We start from the raw sequence: 25482 nt of genomic DNA, 5'->3' as shown, positions 1-25482 counted from the left end.
CTCGGGTAGCCCGATTGCAGGCATGGCAATCCAATTTTAGGCAACCATGTGACAGAGTTAGGGCGGTGGCAACGCTTTTTCGCATGCGATTTTATCGGACGCCTTGTCAAATTTTTGTATAGGATTTGACAGATAACGTCGGACGACGAACTCGCACGTCCGACGTTATCTGTCAAATCCTATACAAATCTAGGGCGGTGGCAACGCTCATCGGATGCGATTTTATCGGACGAGATTTGTATAGGATTTGACAGATAACGTCGGACGTGCGAGTTCGTCGTCCGACGTTATCTGTCAAATCCTATACAAAAATTTGACAGGGCGTCCGATAAAATCGCATGCGAAAAAGCGTTGCCACCGCCCTTAGCCCATTTCCACCACCTGATATATTTAATCCACCTTGATTAAATTAAGTCTAGAACTGTCATTTTGCTCTGAACAACTTTACCTTGTCGTATTAAAACATCTTGGGTTAATTGCAACATTTCAAACCGTTTCGTAACCGTTCCAATAGACATAGAGCGACAATATCACGCGCGACTGTTTCGCGCGCGACAAAACATAGCTCAAAATTTCATTCCGCGTAGATTGAAGTAGCTCATTAGACTAAGTCAAGCAACTTGTTTTAAGAAATTTGGAATTTAGAGGAGGTGTCTTCTTTGCGTTTGGCATGTTGTCATTTTGAGATTCAGTTTGACATTAGCCATCGATATTTGTTTACAGGCAGCAATTGCATTATATCGTGTAAAATGCCGATTTATGGATTGTGGATGCAAAATACAAATTTTTAGTGCTAAACAAATAATTTATCATATTCGGATACCAGCAACATTTGTCGCATTTGACTACTGCCGTCGATCCTGGTTTTGTGCTTTTTTCAAAAGCCTCGATACCCAATTGTTCTACATGACGACACCTCCTTTCGTTCCACTTTGGTTTTAAGTTTGAAAACACAAAAAAATAAGTTGAAATGTGTTCGAATCTATTTTTTGCGTTTGGCATTAATCTGGCTCGTAAACAAACATCATAATTTTATTATTTTGTATGAAGCAGAAATGTCGCGCGAGACGAGTAGCTCTGTTTGCAAAATTGAGCTACTTTTAGTCGCTTCAGGCTTCTTCGCGCGTGACGTTGTCGCTCTATGTCTATTTGAACGATAATGTTGAAGTTTTGACAACAAATGCGGAAGTACAAGAAAAATTGCAATAACTGCAATAATTACACATCACACTGTTAGCCTTACACCTTCGATTAATGCTGGGTTATTTTCCTGAATAACGTGTAACATAAAAAGTAGTATGTATTGTTTAATTCACGGTTGAGCTCTTTTAATATCTTTATTTTGTATAGTAAATGAATTCCATATTATACAAATCTCTTTAAGGGCTAATTAAAAATAAATTCACATTCGTATATTAATTGGTAAGATGGTATTCCGGATCGGACAATAAATATAAAATAAGTTCATATTAATGTGTTACTTTTTCATTTGTCAATAGGTTTAACAAATCTTTAACTGGATAGCTATTACAAATCATTCGGATTTCGGATTTCTTTGCGGACAAATATAACTTAAACTCCAGCGTGTCATTTTATCCGCAAAGCAATTGAAAAAATCTGGTATAAGTGGATGAAGATTAATACATCACACATATTTGATTAACAAAAACATCTTAGCTGTCAACGACCATCAACAATGAATATACCCAATCAATATATAGAAAAGACTGAAGAAGTTGCAGATCAGGTATGCTATTGAACACATTGGTCAATAACCCATCATATAAAAATACTTTTTGTGGACATCTTCGTTCAGCAGTCTTGCAGGCCGTAGTTTAATCTTGATTATTCAGTCATATATTTAACACGTTGCTATGAGATTGTTTTCTTTGTCCTTATTGATATCAGCGGTGCGCATTCAGAATGTGAGATTGCTTCTAGACCCAAACAATCTTCCTCGACAATTTTTTGCGACACTTTCTATCTGTCAAACCGTCCTTGTGTTAGCACGAATGTATTGCTTACTTCGGTCGTAATGTCGCTAAACGCGAGCGTTTTCTTTCTATGAAAAATTCACAAACCCGTGTCAATCACGGTTGCCTCTGATGTTGTTCTATAACTGAGATGTTGTTTTAGAACAAAGAGCTCGCAGAAAATTTGTCACGGTACAAAAGTTTGTCGTCTAGAAACAGTGTAAGACGGTTTAATACGTTCATATAGGGACGTCACGCGAGGCGTAAACTCAAAAAGTTTACGCTTGATTTGTATGGGAGAGCGTAAACTTCCTGCCAAAAGATTGTATTGTTGTATGGCTGAAATCCAGTTTACGCCAAAGTTTACGCATCGTTTGACGTCCATATTAGAGTAAACTAAGACCAATTACATTTATTCTACACTCAGTGTAACCTCGTTTGCACAAACCAATGGCTAGGGTAAATGTACCTATAGTGGTGGTAGTACCAATAGTGGTGCTATTGCTCTAAAATGCGGTTCATAGGGCAAATCAAAAGTAATTAAGTTATTTAAGTTAGTGTAAAATGTTCTTTAGCCTTTTACAAAGGGTTTAAAATTTAAATGAGGCCATTCCGTTACTCAGTGATCGAAAAATCCATTATTTTGTGAAATGGGTCAACATTTTTTCCAAAATCCTTAGGATTTCATAACGAAACTCATTTTTCTGTTAACGTTCTAAACGACCACATTACCACGCAGTTATTAGTTTTTCAACATAACTGTTATGTAATGTTATTGTTTTACTAAAATTATTTGCCTTTTGACCATATTTATGCATTTTTAAGTGTTTTTTACCATAGTGCCATTATAGGTACACAAAACAGGCATGTTCCTATAGTGGTTATAGTTCTAAAATCAATAAATACAGGTCGTTTTAGATTTTTTCGAGGAAATTTTTGGCATGAGGTACTGTTTTCACTAAAATAAGCAACAGAAATGATTTTTATGTAGGTAATTTACCAAAAACAGGCCAAAATTCGCTTATCTGGCTGAATGATAAATTGACTTCAAATCAAGCACACTCTTCCAGGTGTAGGTTGACGACAGGTTTGATGCAGTACTTTTGTCAATAGCTTCATCGATCAAATTTATACATTTTTTTACGATCAAATTACGGAAGAAACCAATATTATGGCAGCAATCCTTGCTATTCATACAAAAAAAACTTCGGAACTAAGTTTCATTGATATTATACACTGTTTTCGAGGTATCTTTGTTTACCACCATTATTGGAACACAATAAGACGACTATAGGAACCATACCACCATTATAGGTACAACGAAGCAAGCACAAAAATATGTAATTTTTCGTAAATTTGATGTGTTTCATGGTAAAAATGGTTGTGATTGCGAAGATAAAACATATTCCAATTGCTATGTGTTAAAATATTCAGAAATTGTCGTTCCTGACACTTTAAATCCATTAAAACACATCGGTACCACTACAAATTGCACCACTGTTGGTACATTTACCCTATTTGATTAGAACTAACATATTGCTATAACCAACCCACCACAGAGTCATTCTCAGTTTCACCAAGAACCGAACCCGGTGACCGGATGGCGTAACTTTTGTTCTTCCATCATTCTTGATAGTTGATGGTTTTTTTGATACAATCGTTGAATTCTTCGTTTTTCACCGTTCATTTTTTTGTCCATGTACCTTTCATGACCTACGATATTTGAAAAATCCCTGTTTTGAATGGGTGTGTAAGATGCCGCAAACTGAATTGATTTGCACAAAACCCCGTTTGCAACTTCTTCGGAACAAATACCGATCGTTTGACATAATACGAGTTTTTGATCGGTCCGATTTGTTGCTAGGTGTGGTAAAGCAGTTAGGCAAACTCTGAATGACATATTTCCGTCTTCGAAGGTCCAAAAAATCGCCAGGAATTCGCAGGGGCTGTCCGTGTGTCATCTCGGCGACGGAACAATCGATATCTTTCCCGTTAGCTGTTCGCAAGTCAAACAGGACCAACGTCAGCTTTTCGCACCATCGTTTCGAATCGAAACAGGTGAGCGACGTTTTTAACGTTCGATGAAAACATTTTACAAGGCCGTTAGCTTCGTGACGGTACGCCGTAGTACGAATACGAAGAGCCCCAAGAAGTCGTGTCAATTCACGAACAAATCGGATTTTTGTCGTTGAACTGTCGTGATTGTTTCTGGAACACTAAACTGAGATTTCCAAAATTCACAAAATGTTTTAGCGACTGTTTCAGCTTACATATCTGGCTGTAAGTACCGCTTTCGATTTGACGACGGAACTGGTCCAACCAAATCTATATGAATATGGCGGAAACAACTTTTGGGAAGTTCTAATTCGCACAGTGCCACAGATGTGTGAGAGCGTTTCTACATACACCGAGACTGCAGCTGAGAAAAAAGCTGACAGCATGTTTTGACAGCGACTGACAGCATTTTCGGTGAGAGAAATCTCCTCAGCATGCAAAGAACGGAGGAGCTGAGAAAAAATAAATTGGCAGTTTATGGCGAACGATCAATGGGGGCCTTCACGATTCTAGTTAGTTTTTTGTATGGAGTTTGACAGTTGGAGGCTGAAATCATGTAAACAATCCATACAAAACCACACAAAAAACTAGCCTGCGATTTTCAGTCTAGAAAATTTTAGCCTAAAAGCTAGAATTAGATTCGAGTACCTGCTCGAAAACACGGGTTTGTTTACATTTATCCCAAGGTGCATTAAAGAAATCAGGTGATCGAATCTGGAATCAAATTGTATGTAGTCCAGGTGGTCTCATAGCATTTTTTATAACCAAATTTGAATATCACTTTTTGACAGAACGAGTGAAAACTTTTGCTCCAACGAGCTTTCTGGAGGCTTGACGAATACTCAAAACACTCTTACAATCTTCATTCAGAGGCAGAAGCGATAAAAATCAGCCTTCTAAATTCATGCACCTTGGGATAAGCCCACCTGTATATTACAGGGGTTTCCAATTGAGTTTAGACTAGCAGCATACTTTTTTTGAATAGTCGCAATAGATTCTTGACTAGCATCCTCTATTTTTGATTACGAGCAGTGAATTATTGACTAGGAGCAATTGATTTCAGCAGACCGGTTGCTGGCGCGGAGTGACCAGATTGTTTTTAGAGGTTATCGGTAGGAAATCTAAAGCAAATTCGGTAATTTTCAGTAAAAACATCTTTTTATTCATTCATAAATTTTATTAAATTCCAATTTTATGGTTGAACGGTCAATACTTAGAAAAATAGTTGATTTTTGGTTAGAAAAACTGAGTTTCAGTGTGCTCAATTGTAAACCGATATTCGATCGAAAATCGATAGAACTACATATGGTCTTTCTGAAAAACTTGCTTAATCTAGCTTTTGGTTAGGTTATGCCTGTGGGTTCACTACTGCATATTTCAATTCAGCCGTTAAGTGCTTTTGTGTTGTATTGTGCATTCGTAAAATCAAAACAATAGCACCAAAAACCTATCAGATAAAATATATCTTATTTTGTGGATGACATATAGCATTAAAACAAACACTTTCAACTAATGAGCGGATGAAATTAAATATTATCCACAGATTATTATTCAAGTCCATCTGTCACACCGGGTGTTATAAACACGACGCTCTTAGGCTGTCATGCAGGGACCTGCTGAAATCAATTGCTCCTAGTCAATAATCCACTACTCGTAATCAAAAATAGAGGATGCTAGTCAAGAATCTTTTGCGACTATTCAAAAAAAGTATGCGGCTAGTCTAAACTCAATTGGAAACCCCTGTATACTCACTTAGATAGCTGCTCGAAAAGTGCCATACAATGCAAACAGCTGACAGGCTGAAATTTCAGCCTACGAGCTTCAAACGGAAAGGGCCCCAATTATAGTTTTCATTTTTGAAGTCTAATAATCGTAGAAATATTACTAAAAAGTAAAAGAATTTTTTTACTTCATTTTAGCGATTCAAATGGATTTTTACAACATAATTTTAAAAGTCTCTTCTCGGCGCTTTCCGGAGCTTCTACACAAACCGGCGTGAGAAACCGGTTGTCAATTCTCTCACAGCCATCTCTCAGCTGCAGTTTCGGTGTATGTAGAAACGCTCTGATGCTGGATTTTCGATCGTTGACAATAGATACTGGATCTGACCAAGCGGGCGACATCTCGATTCATTGAGGGCCAAACGAACCTTCGCTTAACCATTGTTCTCATTTTTCGAATACCAGGATGAGAAAGGCAATGGATGTTGTGAAGAACTTGTTGCCGTAATTTCTCTGGTACATACGGTTTAACATGTCCGGTATCCAACACATCACAATTCAGAAATTATTCAGTTAAAACAGATTATCAGCCGTACCGGCGAACTCGTTCGACGAGAAACATTCGTCGTTCATGAGTAGACAGGGTTGTACCACTAGGTTGGCTAGTACAAAATCTCTACGGTTTTCTAATTTTTGATCTAGAGGGCTATGAAATTAATGAAAATGAGCGTCGCGGCGAACGTTCCCAGGAACGAACGAGTTCGCCGGTACGGCTGTATATTAGATTCTTAATGTTGATTCTAAAAGCTTTGATGAAGTTCGATCAGCCAGTAGCTTCTGTAGTTTTGTCTCTTGCAGCACTTTCGAAATCTACTGTTAAAGGAGCTGAGATGGTTTTGACTCGGGATAATGTTTCTGCAGCAGAATTGTCTTTGCCACTAATATGCCGGATATCTTATATGCAACTCGCAATGTACTCCAAAGACCGTTATTCGTAGGTAGAGGTAGATGATTCGAATCAGCATTCAGAGCATACGTGATCAGACGGTGGCCAGTATAAATAGTGGATTATCTCCCTTCAAATAGATGTTGAAAATATTTCACCGTTAATTTCATAGCTGTCAACTCGCGTTCGAAAACAGAATACGTTGTCTGTGAAGGAGAAAATTTCTATGAGAAGAACTTCAGCGGTTGCCTTGCTTCGGCGACATATTGATATAGAGTCAATCCTGCCGCTGTATCCGAATCATCAATCATCAGTCGAATTCGAATTTCAATGTAGAACACCATGCGTTGTGGATTGCATATACACAGGCTAAAAACTGTTCCAAACGGTTGCAATTCTGATTGCGTTGCTACTTTTGAAGTAACCTTTTATGAAGGTGCGGTTGTGGCAAATTTAACGGTGGGTTTTTTGGGCGATATCCATTTCGCCTTGTACTCGTCAAGGCGATAACTGATAATTTTTGTCCCCTTCAACATTTTTAGGTCTATCCACACATCACATGTACATTGGCATTTTGCATTTCGGTTCGGGGTCTCTGCTTTTATTCCGCCTGGTTGACTGGGGGGGACTCAACGTGCGTGTGTTGAGCTGTCTTCGCTTCTGCAGGCCGATCGTTGCTCCTTTGTTTTCACGAGGTTTTACACTAACCCCTCCATTCTTCTCGTGCGCTATGGATGAGTCTTGTGGTTTCCTCTCCGTTTCCGAGAATCGACGAACAGCCAGGCCGATAACCTAGCCATGATCGTGGATTTTTTTTAAATAGAATGGAATGGAATGGATGAAAAATGAAACCAAGAGCGTGAGCTTCAACATAGGAATATATATAGGAGAACCTGGGGCAAATTGGTTAGGTGGGGCGTAATGGCCACCTGCATTATTAGCAAATTAATACGGTTATGATGACTTCTAAAGACTAAAAAACATCAAATAAATTGTTTAAATCGCACCATGAACGCTTCATAACAGAAGATTTCCAAATAGTTGAATAATTTAGCGAATAAAATGTTTGCTCTAAGCCAGGGGCCTCCAAACTTTTCAGCTCCCGGGCCGCATTGCTTCAAAAACAACTATGTTGAGGGTCATTTGACGCTACCTTTAACTGATGAGTGAACGTTTAAATCTCGTTTTTATAATAAAATACCAACGATACTTGTACAGTTTCGTGTTACTAAAGCTTGATTTTTGTCTAAGAAAAGTAAAAAATACATTTTAATTTTAAAAATTCATAATAATGTAATATTTATATTAACTCTGGCAAAGTCATCGTGGGCCGCATTATAAGCTCTTGAGGGCCGCATGCGGCCCGCGGGCCGTAGTTTGGAGACCCCTGCTCTAAGCGATGTAAATTTCATCGTCTCAAAAATAAGCTTTCGTAAGAATTAAACATATAATTAGAGCAAAAAAATAATGTGTATCCAGGCATATGGTATTTATGCAAGATTTACGTAACAAAGTAATCATTTTGATTAAGTGCAAAGTTTTTAAAGTTAAAGTTTGTAAAATGTTTCATTGGGGCAAAATGGTCGTTCCAGCTTGGGGCAAAATGGTCTTTATGTGTTAACAGGTGCAATATGAGGCTGTGGTACAAGCTAAGGTCGCTACAATACACTAGCTGTAAATAAATAAAACTGTACTGTATGTTTACTATATCGACAAGTAAAATTATTGACAACACGTGAATTTTTGAAATATACCAGCATTTGACTAAATTATTTAACAAAACACTTAAATGTTAAACTTCAATTTCTACTCTCACAATTCTACCGTGATGCAAGAGCTTAAACCAATGCCTGAAGTTCAATGTTGTGGTCCATTTTGCCCCTTTGTTTTCATGTGTTTAGACATTTTGTGTAATACCATTTTGCCCCATTGCAAGACCATTTTACACCACACAATAGATTTTCACGACTTAGGGCGGTGGCAACGCTCATCGGATGCGATTTTATCGGATGAGATTTATATGGAATTTGACAGACGACGAAATCGCACGTCCGACGTTATCTGTCAAATCCCATATAAATCTCGTCCGATAAAATCGCATCCGATGAGCGTTGCCACCGCCCTTAAGACGTTGATTATTTAAATTCATTTTAAACATGTATATTTTTTATTAATCCGTCATCGTATGATTGTTTTTCATGAATAAGACGTTGAAGTATCGATTGATGTCAAAATAACAGTGGAAAGTGGTTTAACCTATAAGATACAGACCAAAATCCTTAACAGGTCCATTTTGCCCCGCTTTCCCCTACAGGGGTCATTTTGCAAATTGTGCTGTATATTTTGTCGAGCACGAAATTTACTTTGACTCCTAGTGCGTACTTGGACTGGTTCAATGTTGGTTTTATCCCGCCCAAGTTTAATTTGGCAGCTGTGGAGGTGCAGGTTTTCCTATGTTTTCTACATTATTTTACACATTTTGACATTTTGACATATATATATATATATATATATATATATATATATATATATATATATATATATATATATATATATATATATATATATATATATATATATATATATATATATATATATATATATAGTATAATATAATATAATATAATATATAATAATGAGTCGTTCTAATTTATTTATTTTAAACACACTTCATTATCGAACCGTACTGGGTGAAGGTTGAACGCAAAGAGAGCGTTCGAGTGCACGACAGGCTACGGCTGGTATTTTTGAATCCGTTCGTAGCGGCGGCGTACGTCCCGACACTCATTTTCCTAACGTACTAGATGGTTGCTACAGTTATTAACCGCGGCGTTGTAGGAGCGGGCTCAAGAAATGTGTTGCCATCCCTAGAATTTCATATATATATATTGATCCATAATTCGTTTTATTCACTAAGTAATTAGCGTTTGAAAATGCACTCCAAAATTGTTCACATTTCGTTCGCCACAGTGCGTAGCGCCATCTGTCAAATCCAAGCTAAACGATACGAAAGTGTCCCACAATTAAGAAAACCCTTCAAATCTCCTGAATCGATTCGTGAGGTGCATCATCAGCGTCGTGCGAGTTACAGCATAATACATGATTGCTATTTTTACCGGGATTCCATTCTTTGCGAATGTTTTGCTTTCTCCAGTGACTAATTTGTCCACGGCTTCCGGTTGCCCTTATGACATTTGCTAATCATCAATTGACACCAGGTGCAAAATATCTCCGTCAAGGGGTATAATGGGGTAAATTTTGCTGATACATTCACCCTTCCTGATCACGGCCCTAACACACTAGCCGAGGCCACCCGCAATTCTCCATCGTATGCTATCGTCTTTATTATACTTACGATTGACAAAGCATTAGTTACGCGCACACTCAGCGATATAAAACAGACTACATCATCCGGTTCAGATAATATTCCCGCATACATTTTGAAGCACTATCGTCAATCACTCGCACCTATTCTTGTCAAAATATTCAACGATTCCCTTATGCGTGGCACGTATCCTGCATCCTGGAAACACGCGCGAATGGTTCCTATCCATAAGAGGGGCAGTCGACTTCATGCTTGCAATTGTCGCGGCATTGTTTCCCTATACGCTTGTGCAAAGGTGTTTGAGCTCATTTTATACAATCTGCTACTCACAGCAGTTCAAAACTACATGAGCCCTAGTCAGCATGGAGAGAGATCTTCCGCCACAAATCTTGCTGAATTTGTTGGTTTCGGTTTCGACAACATTTTTTTTTATTTATTTACATAACTGCTGTCTGAATTGAATTCTTAACAACATACCTATTAACTAAACTTATTAAATATTTGCTCGGAGGATGGATCGGAAGGATGGTAAGGAGAGGTGATGATCAAACAGATGTGCGCAGGAATTAAACAATCTCACAGCACGTAATAAAGGGTCATTTGAACCAACTGAAGTGCGTTGATTTGGAACAAATAAAGGAGCACGAGGGCGTAAGGCACGAATTGGAACATAGAAATGCAGGGATGAAAGAATGATATGTGAATCCACAGCATTAGATATGAGCGAGGCAACAAACATTATTTGGGAAATGTGACGGCGTTTCTCCAATGAGTCCAGACCCAACATATTTCATCTTTGCTCATAGTCCGGTAGGGTATCTGACGTGAAGCCAGGCATTTTGCTGACAATATACCGAGTAAATGATCTCTGCACTCTTTCTATGCGGTCAATCGATGTAAATGAGGTGGGACACCAAACAACAACACAGTATTCCAAAATCGGTCTTACTAACGAACAATAAAACGCTGTTAAACACAGAGGGTCGGTTATGCGGATTGAAAAACGTTTTATCATACCGATTGTTTTACGAGCCTTATTAACGGTAACGTCAATGTGATCGAGGAATGATAACCTGCTATCGAAAGTTACATCAAGATCTTTTACCGAGATTACGTGATTTATTGCGATACCCTCGAGGTTGTTAGCAATCGTAACGGGACATAGAACATAGAATATAATCGTGTGGAATGGCAGAGTTAACATCATTCATAAATAAAACGAACAATAAAGGACTCAACACGCTACCTTGAGGCACTCCCGATTTGGATGAAAAGGATCTGGAAAAGCAGGAGTTTAGTTGAACACGAAAAGAGCGATTGCTAAAAAACGAATGAAGCCAACGAATGTATGAGTCTATGAAATCCATTTTGGATAGCTTTGCAAGAAGTATAGGGTGAGGAATACGGTTAAAGGCTACTTTAAATCAGTATAAATGATATCAACCTGAGAACCGCTGTCTAAACTAGAGGTGATAACGGAAGTCAAGGAAATAAGGTTTGTCAAGGTAGAGCGTATAGGAATGAAACCGTGTTGCTGAGGTATAATGCAGTTTCTTGTAATAAATAGGATATGTGAGTAAATTATAGATTCAAATATTTTGGAGCTTGCACCGAGGATGCAGATTCCACGACAATTGGTAGCGTTTGCGCGATTGCCTTTCTTAGGGATAGGAGTAATATGAGTTTATTTCCATGTGTCCGGAAATGAACATGAGTTAATAAATATACGGTACAGTTTTAATAGGAGAGGACCAAGCACAGCATTAAATTTCTGGTATACTGTTACTGGCATGCCATCTGCACCGGAATTAAATAACTGTTTAAGATTTTTTATTGCTTGTAAAACTGTGCTAAGCTGTAAGTTTAGGTTACTGTCGTTGATTACATCGGTGGACGTGTTGTTAGTGCTATTGAAGATTGATGGTATGGTTTTGATTGATTCAGGATACACACTTGAAAAATGTTCATCTAGAAGGTTGCAGCAGCCGTCAGTACCGGATGCAGAGAGATTGTCAAGAGTAAGATGAGAAGGGATATCATTAGATTTACGACGTTTATCAGCATATCCCCAAAAGGCTTTAGGATGAATTTTAAACTGTGCTTGCACTCGGTGGACGTAAGATCTATAGCAAGCCCTGTTATGTATGCGATATGCATTAGAGGAGTATTTGAATATGCGCTTATGATGAGGATCTCGCATGTCTTGATAATTACGTAGTGTGCGATTGCGATCTCTTTTGAGGGAGCGGAGTGTAGAGTCAGACCAGGGAGGGGAGTTGTTAGGTTTATAGGTAGGACAGCAGGAGGGGAAAGCCGAGATAATATTAGCATTAAAAGAAGTAACCGCATCATTAATTGAAATATCTGTATCTAAGAACGACCAGTTAATATTCGAAAGCATAGCTGAATGTTTAGAGTAATCCATTTTTTAAAAGTTATATCTACATATATTTGACGATACTGAGCGTGGAGCCTTTTGAATATTAGCAGAGAGAGAGAATTCTAAAGCTGGATGATAATCATCTGGTCTAAGTAAAGGTGCTACAGCCGATAGCACCTGAGAGTTTATATCAACTGCGCTCTCATTAACAAAAAATAGATCTAATTGACGTCCCAGACTGTTTTTGATCCCTGAGATTTGACGGAGACTACACTCTGTTATTATGTCGCAAAATACATTATGTTGAGCGTTGCTTGATGAGTGTGCATTACTTGAAACATAATAGTTTTCAATGGGCGTCCAAACAATAGAAGGCATATTGAAATCACCTAACAATACCATTGAATCGTTTCTTTTCAGGCGGTGTTGAATCGCATCAATACTATCGCTAAGGCTATTTAACAATACGTTATTTGCTATCATACCTGGCGGGATATAAATGCCGCCTATAAATAAAGATACTCTCTGCATCCTAATCTTTACCCAAACCATCTCGATGTCGGCTGGAGATGAAATCAATTCGGTGATCAGATCCGTCGCACATGCAATTAGTACACCACCACCACGAGAGTATGCGCTGTTATTAGGAGAGCGATCGCAACGGTAAATGTTGTATTTGTTACCCGAGAAGAGCGAAGACGGTATTTGTTCGTTTAGCCACGTTTCGGTAAATACAATGACGTCATAGATGTGATCGCTGAGCACGAGAAGTAACTCATCCAGTTTCGTACGAACGCCACGCACATTTTGATAGTAGATCGTGAGAGTGTTGCGTTTCGACGAGCGATTATTGCGATTGACATATCCTGTTGGAGTTCTCTCAGTTGTTGTAGTTATTGATGTCGAGGGATCGTATGTGTGGGTTATAAATTGGATGTGTGAGCAGTGGCCAGTGGTGATGCTATTAGTGTATGATTGTTGGTAGTGGTTATGACAGGTTTCACGCGTAAAACCGATGTTGTTATTTGTTGTTTGCGATTATCAATAAATTCCCTGTAGGTTATAGTGCATGGCCAAGTGGACGGAGAGAGTGCTTTGTCCCTTAGTGCTGACGACATCCCAACTTTGAAGGATACTAATGTTAGTGTGCCAGTATCACGATCTTTCGGTGTCAGCTTGATGATAATGACGTCATCAGTCCCTAGTTGTTCCTTAACGAATGTCTCAACCTCGGATTTGGATACCGAAGCAGCGATACGAGTAAGATACAACCAAAATCTTGGTGGTGCTGGGGGTACCGTCAAATAGGGTGAGACGATGTTGGCGGTGCTGCTGTACCCGAAAGAAGTGCAGGGATCACATTCGATGAAAGCGGTGAACGATCGATGAGTCTACGTTTCGATGTGTTGGACAGGTCTTGTTGATGTGTTGTATGTGCGGTGAGTGATGGTCTGCGTAGTGACGTTGTCGGTGCAAGTGGAGTGGAATGGGTTTGGGCTATTGCTTGAGGAACCATATCACCAAGTGCAGTGGCTAACGCTTTTTTAGTTTCGTTCAAAGCGGAAGCCACGCGCCGCTCAAATTCCTCTATTAATTGCTCTTTGAGAGATGAGAGAGCAGATGACAGCTCTTGTAGCATCAAGGATCGACCAGTACGTCGCGACTCTAGGCAATCCAAACAAAACCACAGGCACTGCACGGTGTGGAACCGGCGTTTACAAACACCATCACACGTGTATGTCGGGTTATCTGAGGTCACAGGGCGCGAACTTCTTCTTCTTCTTCTTTGGCTCAACAACCGTTGTCGGCCAAGGCCTGCCTGTACCCACTTGTGGGCTTGGCTTTCAGTGACTTATTGATTCCCCCCATAGCAGGATTGTCAGTCCTACGTATGGCGGCGCGGTCTATTTGGGGATTGAACCCATGACGGGCATGTTGTTAAGTCGTACGAGTTGACGACTGTACTACGGGACCGGCTTATTAAAAGCTTAAAATATTCGACGGCATGTCCACGGCGCGGAACAGAGTGTTCGAGAAATGTGCCGCAGATTCATCATTGCATCCGATGATTTCAGGTATCATCAATTTTTTCAGGTATCATCAACGTTTTCAAGCATCATACCGAAGCCTTGGCATTGGCTAAGACAGATTCGGGAAGGGGCCCCGTGGTCTTGAAATAAAGTGTGAAACCCTGTAAAGAGATCAGGTGATGCAGGTGATGGAATCTAGAATCAAAGTGTATGTAGTACGGGAGGTTTCATAGCATTTTTTTTATAATTAATTTTGAACATCACTTTTTTACATGACCTGTGAAAACTTTGCTCAAACAAGCTTTCTAGAGCTTTCTTGACGAATACACAAAACACTCTTAAAACCTTCATTCAGAAACAGATGTGATAAAAATCAGCCTTCTAAATACATACACCGTGGGATAAGCCCACCTGTATACTATACCCACTACAATTAATACTACACTGAACAATTCTTGAAAACCACGTATCTCCGATTCCGCGTGAGTCGATAATCGCGTAACTCGGGAACAGACTAGTTATTTCCACGTATGTTGTATAATTATTCTTTTAATATTTATTTATTTACTGATTGATTTACTTATTCATGATAGTGGAACGAATGCGGGACTATGTAACGTGATATTCGAACAACTTACGCACTTGATTATATGAAGTGATGGCTCTTAAAACCAGAGTTGCCAGTCAACCGGGAAAACCGGGAATTTTATTTTTCCTGGAAAAACCGGGAAAAAAACCCGGGAATGGAAGTGGTATGGGTGAAAAAGAATCCAAGAGCGTGTGTTTCTACGCTGGAGTAAATATATAAAAGCCGTTTCAAAAAGGGTGCCGTAGACTTCTTATTCTTAGACTTCACTTCTTATCACATAAAGTTCTCACTACTCGTAAAACACAATCAAGAAAGTGTCCCAAAATTAAGAAAACTCCCGAAATCTCTTGTATCTATTCGTGAGGTGCACCATCAGCGTCGTGCGAGTAGCAGCATAATTCATGGCTGCACTCAGCAAAAATCATTCCGTGTAACAAACAACAAGATACAAAAGTACAGGAAGTCCCTGAGATACACGGTACCTCTAATACGCGGAATAGGAGATTCTAAATATGACAGTTCTTTGAGCAAATTGTAATGATTTGACTCATAAATTTTTGTCAAATGCAAAATAATTACCTTTTTGATCGAATGTTTAAAACCAAATCAACAGGATTAAAACTGTTAAATTTAATCAGACTCATATCAAATAATAGATTACGTGGCTAAAACCACCCCCTTGCACAATTACACGAAATTAGTGATATTTTGGCTAAAAATTAAGAGGCTCGACCTACGCAGAAATTCGAGATATTCGGTATTTTTCGGCCGTTTTCGCTCCCCATTAACCGTGTATCTTGGGTACCGCATATATCAAAATTGCTTAATCTTTGTTACTAAAAAATGTTTGTACTGAATATAAGAAAAATGAGGAACTTGACTGGTTCGGTCTTTTCAGATGAGTTGTTTATTAGTTGGCACCTCAATATCTATCTCAATAGCTGTCTTCCAATCAACGAAGTGGATCAGCCAGATTAGAAACAATGGGTTGCTTGTCATACAGGGATTTCCGATAGAACTCAAGACCTCGGGACACTTCGATGAATATGCGGGAGTCTATCGCAAGACTGCGGAACGTAACTTGAAAACTTCGACAACACCAGGATCTGCGGATTTGTATCGCAAGATTGCGGCACATTTTTTGGGCATACTATCGCACACACCACTACAATCGCAATTTTCGCAGCTTGCACATTTTACTAACACTTGCGCAAAAGCACTCACTATGCTACTCGATGGAGCGGGCTTCATAGTAGATTGTGCATCCCTTGTGAAACCTCTCTGAAGCCTCCTTTGACCGCTGGATAGCTGCAACCGCGTTAAGGTCTTGGATTACCTCAGGAGTGTCCGAAACCGCTCATGGTCTCACGCCTTCGTCTGCCAATCCGTTATTCCGTCTTTAAATGCAGACACCTCCACGCCATCGTGCCTTCTCAATGTGGGCCTACCTCTGTACCTTGCGGACAGCCTAAAAAGATTTTACGGGCTGGGTCGTTCGTGTTTATGTATATAACATGATCAGCTTACCGGAGCCTGGCGAACTTGGTACGCTGCACGACAGTGAGGTCGCCGTACAGCTCGTATAGCTCGTCATTATAACGGCTCCTTCATTTTAATTCCATTCATACGGGTCCAAGAATCCTTCTGAGCATCTTCCTTTCGTACGCAACTTACTCGTGTGCATGTCTCAGAGGTGTATTGGAGAACCTGTATTATATAGGTGCCATTATTGCATAATGCATTGTTTTACTAGAATGACATTCGAATGCAATGCATATTATTTTACTAGAATGACATTCGATTCCAGTTGAAGAACTCGAGTCGAGCGGGAGAAAATTTGGTATCGTTTTTGCGATTTGAATCGATGAAGGTTTCATCGACATTTTTGTTCTAGCATCTGTGTGTCTGACAGCTGGTCGAAGGAATCGGCTGTAGGAGTGAGTTTAAAGCAACACTTCTTTGAAATTTTTTTCCATAATTTTGTTGGAAATGGGGTAAATATGAGTGTTAATAAATTAATATTTAACCTAATTACATACGTAGACAGTGGCTTAAATTATTTGTGTTGAATTTGCGCGTTCCCGACAGCTTGAGCTGTCGGCGGAAAATCTTTCGAATGCACCTTCCTGTTCGAACAATACGGAACCGATTTTTTCTTAGTCGACTCGAACTTGTTGACGAGTTACTCGAAAGGGAACGTCGCTAGCAAAACGATACCAAAATGAACATAATGAACGTGTGAATCAATTTTCTCGAATGTCGAACGCAATAAAATAGGCCTGATAGTCCAAGCTTCGCCCGTCGCGATAGGTTCTTTGTGGTGAACTGGTTTCTCCATTTGGCACAGGGATGACCGTTTGAAACAGTCCAATGATATCTATATCATCAGCGTATGGCAAGATCATACAAGATTGCTCCTCGCCTATCGGATGGCCCTCTAAAGAGCCCAGTGGAATAGGCGCAGATCTTTGGTGGTAGCAAAAGTCCCTGAGAATTTTTCATTCACCTTCACCCGGCAAATGACGTTGGTCATAGTCATTCTAACTAGCCTTATCAGTTTGACCGGTATTCCAAAATAGCGTCGAATAGTTTTAACTTGGCAATGCTATAATACTTGCTATAAGGTACACTTGTGGACATAAAAATTGGAACTTTTTTCCGTGACCGAAAGACATAGTTCTTGTCAGAAATATTTGGTAGCCCTGAAAAGGACTGTTTAAGTGGTTGTTAGGAGGTGGTGTTGCGGTGTTCCACAGAGCGAAAACACATTCTAACGGTCAATGTGTTGACCGTTATTCGCTATCACTTCCTGACAGCGTTTGGCTATATCGCTGATGAGCTTACGGCATTCGCTTCTGGGTATGCGTTCCCACATAACCTCGCAGCGTGTCCATAGATCATCGGCTGAACGTGTAGGCTGGTTCTTAAGCTGACGCTTGAGAGTTGACCACAGATTTTCAATCGGGTTGAGGTCAGGACTCAACGCAGGCCACGGTAGAACTTGCACATCCTGGTTTGCCAAATAACATTTAACTGTTCGCGATGTGTGCTTAGAGTCGTTATCATGCTGAAAGATGTAATGCTCTTCGTCTCCGAATTGTTGTCGGGCGTATGGCAACATCTTACGACTAAGTATTTTTCTATACCCTTCCGAGTTCACTGTCCCGTTGATACGGAACAAAGGACCCGTGCCGTGCCAGGAGAAGCAACTCCAAACCATTACGTGGCCGCCTCCGTGACTTCGGGGTTTTATCGTATTTTTCGGATGATACGCCTGATTAGGAAGGCGCCAGACGTATTTAGTGCCGTCCGAACCATCCAGATTGATTCTGGACTCATCCGAAAAAATGATTTTGCTCCACCAAAAGATGGATGCAGCTAAATGTTCTTCGGCAAACCGAATGCGCGCTTCTACGTGGTGCGGCAGCAGCTTACGAACCTTCCGCGGTCTCCGGGCTCAGAACCCAGCGGCGTGTAAACGGCGAGACACCGTTTTCGCCGAAACTTGAAAAATTAAGCTCCTGCTTGATACGAGCGCAAGTTTTGAAAGGATCCGCCCTGATCATCTCAACAATCTGCGCGTCAACGTCGGCCGTTGTTTTTCGCGGACGACCTGTCGATTTACCCGTAGCCTCGCTACGAATGGCGGCACAAACGTCCGCGAACGGCCGAACGCCTTGCAGATTGTCTTGATCGGCACGTTCTCACGATATAGCCCCTGAATGTGTTTTCGCTCCTCTGGTGTGCAGTGCTTTCCGCGACTCATGATGATTTTGTGGAATTTTTAAATAGCAACCTTTCACCTTGACCACTGATGGAAGAATGAAGCGCAACACGGTTTGGCTCTCCTTTTATACTGCCGCAAAACGCTGCCGGCACTCAAAACTCAGATAAGTAACGCACCAAAAATGAGAGTATAAAAGGCAAAAATCGGCAATTGCAAATTCAGTACGCCTCGAGCTGTTGGCGATGACACACCTAGTGTACGCAAAAAAAAAACACAAATTTTTTTTCCTATTTTTATGTCCAGCGGTGTACCTCCCATGGAGACATGGCGACGTTTGTCCAAATTACGTCTGTCGATGCCTGCGGTTATGGTCTGCGACCCCCATCTTGAAGTGGGAACGCTCAATCAATCTGTAAACTTCTCTGCTCCGTATGGGACTCTAAGGCAAAATCAAATCATACGCGTGTCACATTATCGTCACTTTCGGTCGGTCAGATCGGATAAACATAATGGAAGTCGCCTTCAGATAAGTTTACAATTGATATTAATTTAGTGTGTCTCAATCTGGATTCCGTGAGCGTTTGCGTGTTCGTCAATTTAATTAAATGTAACGTCCTGTAGTTTGTAAGCACCTACTTCATTAACCTTGTGTTTATTATTTGTTATATTCCCAGCTCTTTGATTCGCAAGCCAAATCGAAGCCATATATACCGATATTATTCGAAACATTCGTAGAATGTGCTGGACAAATTTTCTGATTGATGTTGTTTCAATGGTCTCCGTTTATATCTTCGTAAATGATTTGTCATATCGTTTGGTCTTTCATTCCACAAAGTCCTCTGGAACTACTACATTTGTGATTCTGAACTTGCTCGAGTCTCATTTATCAAAGACCTCGGTGGAATATCAAAGAATAGTTGGATGAAAAAATACTGTTTAACGTACGTGTCGAATTTATCTTAAAAAAGCCAACAAAGCTACTGAATTAATCCTTTGTTTAGCTTCCAAGATAAGAGATCCGATATGTCCTTGAACTGCTGTTTTGTCCGTCTCGTGAATACGCTGCAGTCGTTTGGTCTCCATCCGATATGTCCTTGAACTGCTGTTGGGTCCGTCTCGTGAATACGCTGCAGTCGTTTGGTCTCCGTCTGGTATCACTTACATGGCAAAGTAAAGTCGAACGCAAGTTTACCCGTATCGCCATTCGCCTCTTCCTTCCCAATTAGTCGTATATTCCTCCATACCATGTCCGTTATCGTCTACTTAGTTTGGAGCCTGTTCAAATCAGACACTCCATCATCTAATCCCAGTTTGTGGCCAGTCTCCTCTCCTCTGTCCTTGATTCCTCATCTCTTTTAGCGCGTATACCCCTTTATGTCCCACCCTTACAGATTCTGCTTCCACCTTCCCACTTCATCATTCGTACACCCGTTTACATTCCTTCCTCTCCTTAGCCAAATATTGTTAAGCCAAGTATTGTGAGTCAAATGTTGTTAGGCTTTAGGCGGATAATTGACATAATAAAAGAAAAAAAAGTAAATTAGGACTTTCTTCTATGTCACCGTAATAACGTAATATCTCCCTTCTTGTATATGGGGTAGATGATGCCCTGATTCCAATCACAAGGCATCGATTCGCTATCGCACACCTCAATAACAATTCGAAGAATCTCGTTTCATAGTCGTGCTCCTCCATTCTTGACTAGTCAGATACAATTCCGTCGGTTCCGGGTGGCTTGTTATTTTTTAGCCGACGGATGGCTTTTTAAGTTTCGTCGATGCTAGGTGGCAATAGTATGACGCTGTCTACTAGTAGAGCCTCTAGCTGTTGGTTAAACTGGTCGTTGAGTACAGTCATTATCCGATATACGCTATCGTACGGGACCGAGCGCAATAGCGTATCTCGAGTTTTCGCGTATAGCGGATTCCTATGGAAAAATAGTTTACACTACCGGTTCGAGGGTTGAAAAATATCGCCACAGAGTTTAGCATTTAAGTTTTTTGTTATAAAACAGGTATTTTCTTCAAAAATTTAATGCAAAATGCATTAAGAACATCACAGAAATTCAAAAAGAGCATAAAATAGTTCAAAGGATTAAAGTATTTGCAAAAACACATGGAGCTGTCAAACTTAGAGGAATCGCGTACTGCGAATTCGCGTACATCGAGTATCGCGTACTGCGGATAATTGCTGTAATTCATTAAAGTATTGAGCCCACCGCGACCCACCCATCTGCTATCACTTGGTAAAACTTTCGTGTCGGTCCATACGCCTCTCTGGTTTGCCGTAGAGAAAAAAATAACGCTTTTTTTGAGACTGGATGAATGATAACCAGCTTCCAATTCTCCGGTAGTTTTTCCTACTCCCAGTTTCTCACGATCAGTTGTTGCATTTCGACGTTAAGCCTCCCCGGTCCCATCTTGAAGAGCTCGGCCGCCAGACCATCGCTGCCAGCAGACTCATTGCTCTTAAGCTGCTTGATGGCATATAGGAGTAAACTCGCTCAGTTCCTCCTTCAAACTTCTGTAAAACAAGCGGGTGTTTCCCTCCAGCCGCTCCAACAGCTGTTCGTCCGACTCTGCAAAACGGCGCTGCTTGGCTTGGAGGCACGGGGTTTGCTGTTTCCTCAATCGTTTGTAGTTTTCCGCGTTCTGTTGGGTTTCACGTGCGGGCGAGTGCTGCATTCTGCTCGGATAGTGCGCCTCTGCACTTTTCGTCGAACCATTCCTTTTTCTCTCCACGAGATAAGCGGCTAATCTTTGATTCGGCTGTAGTGCTGATGCTTCGTTTCACCATACGCCAGTGGTCTGCAAAGAGCATCGCCGCGATGTTGTTGGCGGCTGGAAGTGCTTTTCCGTGCGCTGTCGCGTACCCCTCCGGCACATTAGCTTAGCACACTTCAACCGGTCCAGGTTGAGTCTTGGGGTAGGGTGACTCCGTTGGTTGTTTAACCCGGAGAATTTCTGGACCAGCGTTATCATGATCAGGAAATAGTCCGAGTCGACGTATGCGCTTCAATATATTTTGACGTCGATAACATCCGAGAAGTGCCTTCTGTCTATCAGAACGTAGTCGATTTGGGCATTGAAACACCCCTAGGGTATCTTCAGATGTAGCTAAGGCGGCGTGCATGCTTGAAAAAGGTGCTGCGGATGCGAATCAACTAATGAAACATTATTTTACGGGTAGCTTAGATTCCAGATGATAAAAGTGAAAAATTCAAACTTGCCATTTGTTCTCCGATTATATTGGTTAGTGATTGCAATCAATGCGTCATTTTTAAGACACAATAGGCTACCATTTACTCACACATTTTTTTCAGAAAAAAACTGTTACAGGGTTTCACACTTTATCTCAAGACCGCAGGACCCCTTCCCGAATCTGTCTTAGTCAATGCCAAGACTGCGGTATGATGCTTGAAAACGTTGATGATCCGATGATTCATCGGATGCAATGCTGAATCTGCGGTACATTTCTCGAACACACTGTTCCGCGCCGAGGACATGGGGTCGAATATTTTTTTATACGGATAACCTTTGTGTGCATCAGTGTACTGGACACACCTCATTATTCTTTTCGTGTTTTTATCAAAAAAGAGTATTTGAACAGTTCAAACTACCGTTGTCAGGTATCATCAACGTTTTCAAGCATCATACCGCAGTCTTGGCTTTGGCTAAGACAGATTCGGGAAGGGGTCCCGCAGTCTAGAGATAAAGTGTGAAACCCTGTATCTTAAATCAAACAATCATCAGTATCGATCGAAAAATGTAATATTCAACGCTGTTTGTTTGCCAAACCTTTAGAAACACTTCAAACGATTCAGGTGATGTGTAAGTAAATTGTAAACTTAAGTGTTTCATAATTCTTTATATCATTTGGCACATTATTTAATGAACAGTAAGACATATTAAAACCAGGATGTATAGAAAGAACTGTTTTTCAGAATAAATAATTTGATAGTTTTAGTATGGTTTTATTCATTTCAAAGTTCTGTTTTTAATAAATTTTGTTATTTAATTATTTTTGCAGGTAATTAGAAAAGGCAAACATGTCCTCCCACATGTCGCCCGGTTATGCCTGATAGCAACATTCCTTGAGGATGGTATCCGGATGTGGGTGCAATGGAACGAGCAGCGCGAATACATGGATATGAACTGGGGATGTGGAAAATTTTTGGCCACAACTTTTGTTCTTATTAATCTATTAGGACAGTTAGGAGGATGCGTTATGGTTCTAGGACAACTGAAGGTCAGCATTGCCTGCTGGATTCTGTTTGCCATTGTCATCCTACAAACAATCGCTTATTCTGTTCTATGGGATATACAGTTCCTGTTGCGTAATCTCGCCTTAATTGGTGCACTCTTACTCGTTCTAGCGGAGTCACGAGGTGAAGCTCGGTCACTTTTCGCAGGTATTCCATCGCTCGGGGAAAACAAACCTAAGAGTTTCATGCAGTTAGCGGGGCGAATTCTTCTTGCATTCATGTTTATCACTTTGATCCGCTTCGAACTCAGTTTCATGCAAATACTGCAAGATATTGTAGGATCCATATTGATGGTGTTAGTAACAATTGGATACAAAACAAAGCTCTCATCTCTTATTTTAGTTGCCCTGCTTACTATTCTTAACTTATACCACAATGCTTGGTGGACTATACCATCATACAAACCTCTTCGCGATTTTCTTAAATATGACTTCTTTCAGACGCTCTCTGTTATTGGTGGCTTATTAATGATTGTATCACTAGGGCCAGGCGGTGTTTCTATGGATGAGCACAAGAAAAAATGGTGAACATGCTTAATACAAAATCAAAACAGTCGTTAAAATTTAATTAAAAATCAATTACATTCATTTTTTGCAAACAGGCAGATTGAGACAAAACCAAGTTTTATATTGCACAACAAGTTTTTCTGGTATGAATAGGAACGAGTAAATGGAAAAAATCTTTCTAGCTATGTTAATCATTCCAATAATACGATGTATGTTCTATGAAAACAGCAATAGCAATTACAAATAAATATATACCGTGACAAACCAGCAAAAAAGAACAAAGTTTCAATATCATTTCAAATTTATGAATGTGTTTTTAGCCAGACATGGAGTACTTGAGAAATTTACGTCATTGTAAAAACCAGTGATTTATTATAGCGAGTTTATTTTTATCGTCCGTAACAGCCCTATCCAGGCAAAATGTTCAGTCATTTGGCATGCAATTTTAAGACTTACATCCTACATGGATTATAAGTACTTTTTATCGCGTCACTCAAACACGCCTAGAGCGCCCAAGACGCGTGATCAGTATTGCGAACGGTGATAATCATCGATTCAAAATAAAAAAAAAAAATACGTTTAAAAACATTGCATTCTAGATTCACGTTTTCATTCGACAACCACGGAAAAATGTCATTTGACACGATGATATTTTTTGGTACAATCATTTGACTTATTAATTTTTCTGTACGTCACGTAAACTAGGGTCCTTTTTTCGTGTTTTCGCGCGAATTTCTATACTCTGGTTAGTGAACATCATTTATAAATATCGGCAAATGCACGATTAAGCGGTTCTAGCTTCAATTTAAAAATGTTAAATGACATTCATTCTACTTTTTTTTTTTTGCAATCATGTCATCGCAAAAGCGCTGACTGTTATTACACAAATGATTGTCGCTCTTGGAAAGTCGTGTCATGGTAACCGTGACTATCATGAACGAAAAATGATCTCACAGCGGCTTACTGCGAATGTCATAAAAAAATGTCGACAATTAACAACATTGCACGTGACCATAGACCATTCCATAGACCAGGCATAGACCAGTGGGCGAATCAATGTGCGATCTCACATTTCCTGCGGTCATCTTGGGATGGACGTTATTTCGGACAAAGACAGCAGCAGCAAAATCTCGAGTTGCATTGTGCAGAGGGATCGTGTATACTATGGGCTTCACCGACTGCTGAGATCCAGAAGACTACATTTAGGCTATCAAGTTATATGTCCTGGGGTGCGATAGTGTGCCCGAAAAGGTGTGCCGTAGTCTTGCGATACAAATCCTCAAATGCCGGTATCGCCAACGTTTTCACGTATCGTTCCGCAGTCTTGCGATTGACTCACATCGATTTATAAAGTGTATAAAAACATATCGCGACGGTAGTATGAAACGCGCTTCGCAACCAGAACGGCTGCAAAACGATTTCGCAACAATAACACTAAGGGGGCGGTCCCGTGGTACATTCATTAACTCGAACGACTCAATAAAACACGTCCGTAATGGGTTAAGTCCGGAATGGACCGTCTCCCCGTAGTAAGGACTGGCTTTCCGGCTACGTGATATTGAATAAAGTCTTGAAAGCCTGTATAGGTCGGCATGTCTGCGTAGGACGTTACGCCAAATAGAAGAACACTAAATGACAAACAAACACCAGGGCATTGACTTTATATTTTGATGAACAAACCTCATAACAGGAAGGTTAGAAACCGCATAATGAAAATATACCAATCCTAGTCGTAAACATAAAATAATTGTAAAAAGATATTGTGCCATTACTGTTCAAGAATTGGTCATAAATAAAGGTTATTAAAAACTGTGAGATAGTTCACTAGTTTCAGACATGTAGATCACTTGTGTTTCTCCCCATTAGCAGATTCCACCGAAGACTCTGCTTAATTTAATAACCACGTTCTGTTCCTCTTGAATCACTGAGAGCACCAGATCCACCAGAAGCACCACCTGTTCATCGA

At 40.2% G+C, this 25482-nt stretch overlaps 1 protein-coding gene across 1 annotated transcript; it reads left to right on the top strand.

The window, feature by feature from the left end:
- Positions 1 to 1190: 1190 nt before the first annotated feature.
- LOC1278668 (surfeit locus protein 4 homolog) lies at positions 1191 to 23798 on the top strand. The gene is made up of 4 exons (XM_061641489.1): positions 1191 to 1296; positions 1385 to 1422; positions 1500 to 1747; positions 22776 to 23798. Exons 3-4 carry the CDS (start codon positions 1697 to 1699, stop codon positions 23535 to 23537), a joined length of 813 nt encoding a protein of 270 aa, XP_061497473.1. The 5' UTR covers positions 1191 to 1296; positions 1385 to 1422; positions 1500 to 1696; the 3' UTR covers positions 23538 to 23798.
- The last annotated feature ends 1684 nt before the right edge of the window (positions 23799 to 25482 follow it).

This window comes from Anopheles gambiae, chromosome X (genome assembly GCF_943734735.2).
Source record: "Anopheles gambiae chromosome X, idAnoGambNW_F1_1, whole genome shotgun sequence".
NCBI classification, from domain to species: Eukaryota; Metazoa; Arthropoda; class Insecta; order Diptera; family Culicidae; genus Anopheles; species Anopheles gambiae.
This window is presented reverse-complemented; position numbering and strand designations above follow the sequence as displayed.

Excerpts from the sequence above, each read along its gene's own strand:
- LOC1278668 (XM_061641489.1), top strand. The coding sequence starts at position 1,697 with ATGAATATACCCAATCAATATATAGAAAAGACTGAAGAAGTTGCAGAT. Across the intron at positions 1,748-22,775 it reads CTGAAGAAGTTGCAGATCAG|GTAATTAGAAAAGGCAAACA; the intron begins GTATGCTATTGA and ends TTATTTTTGCAG.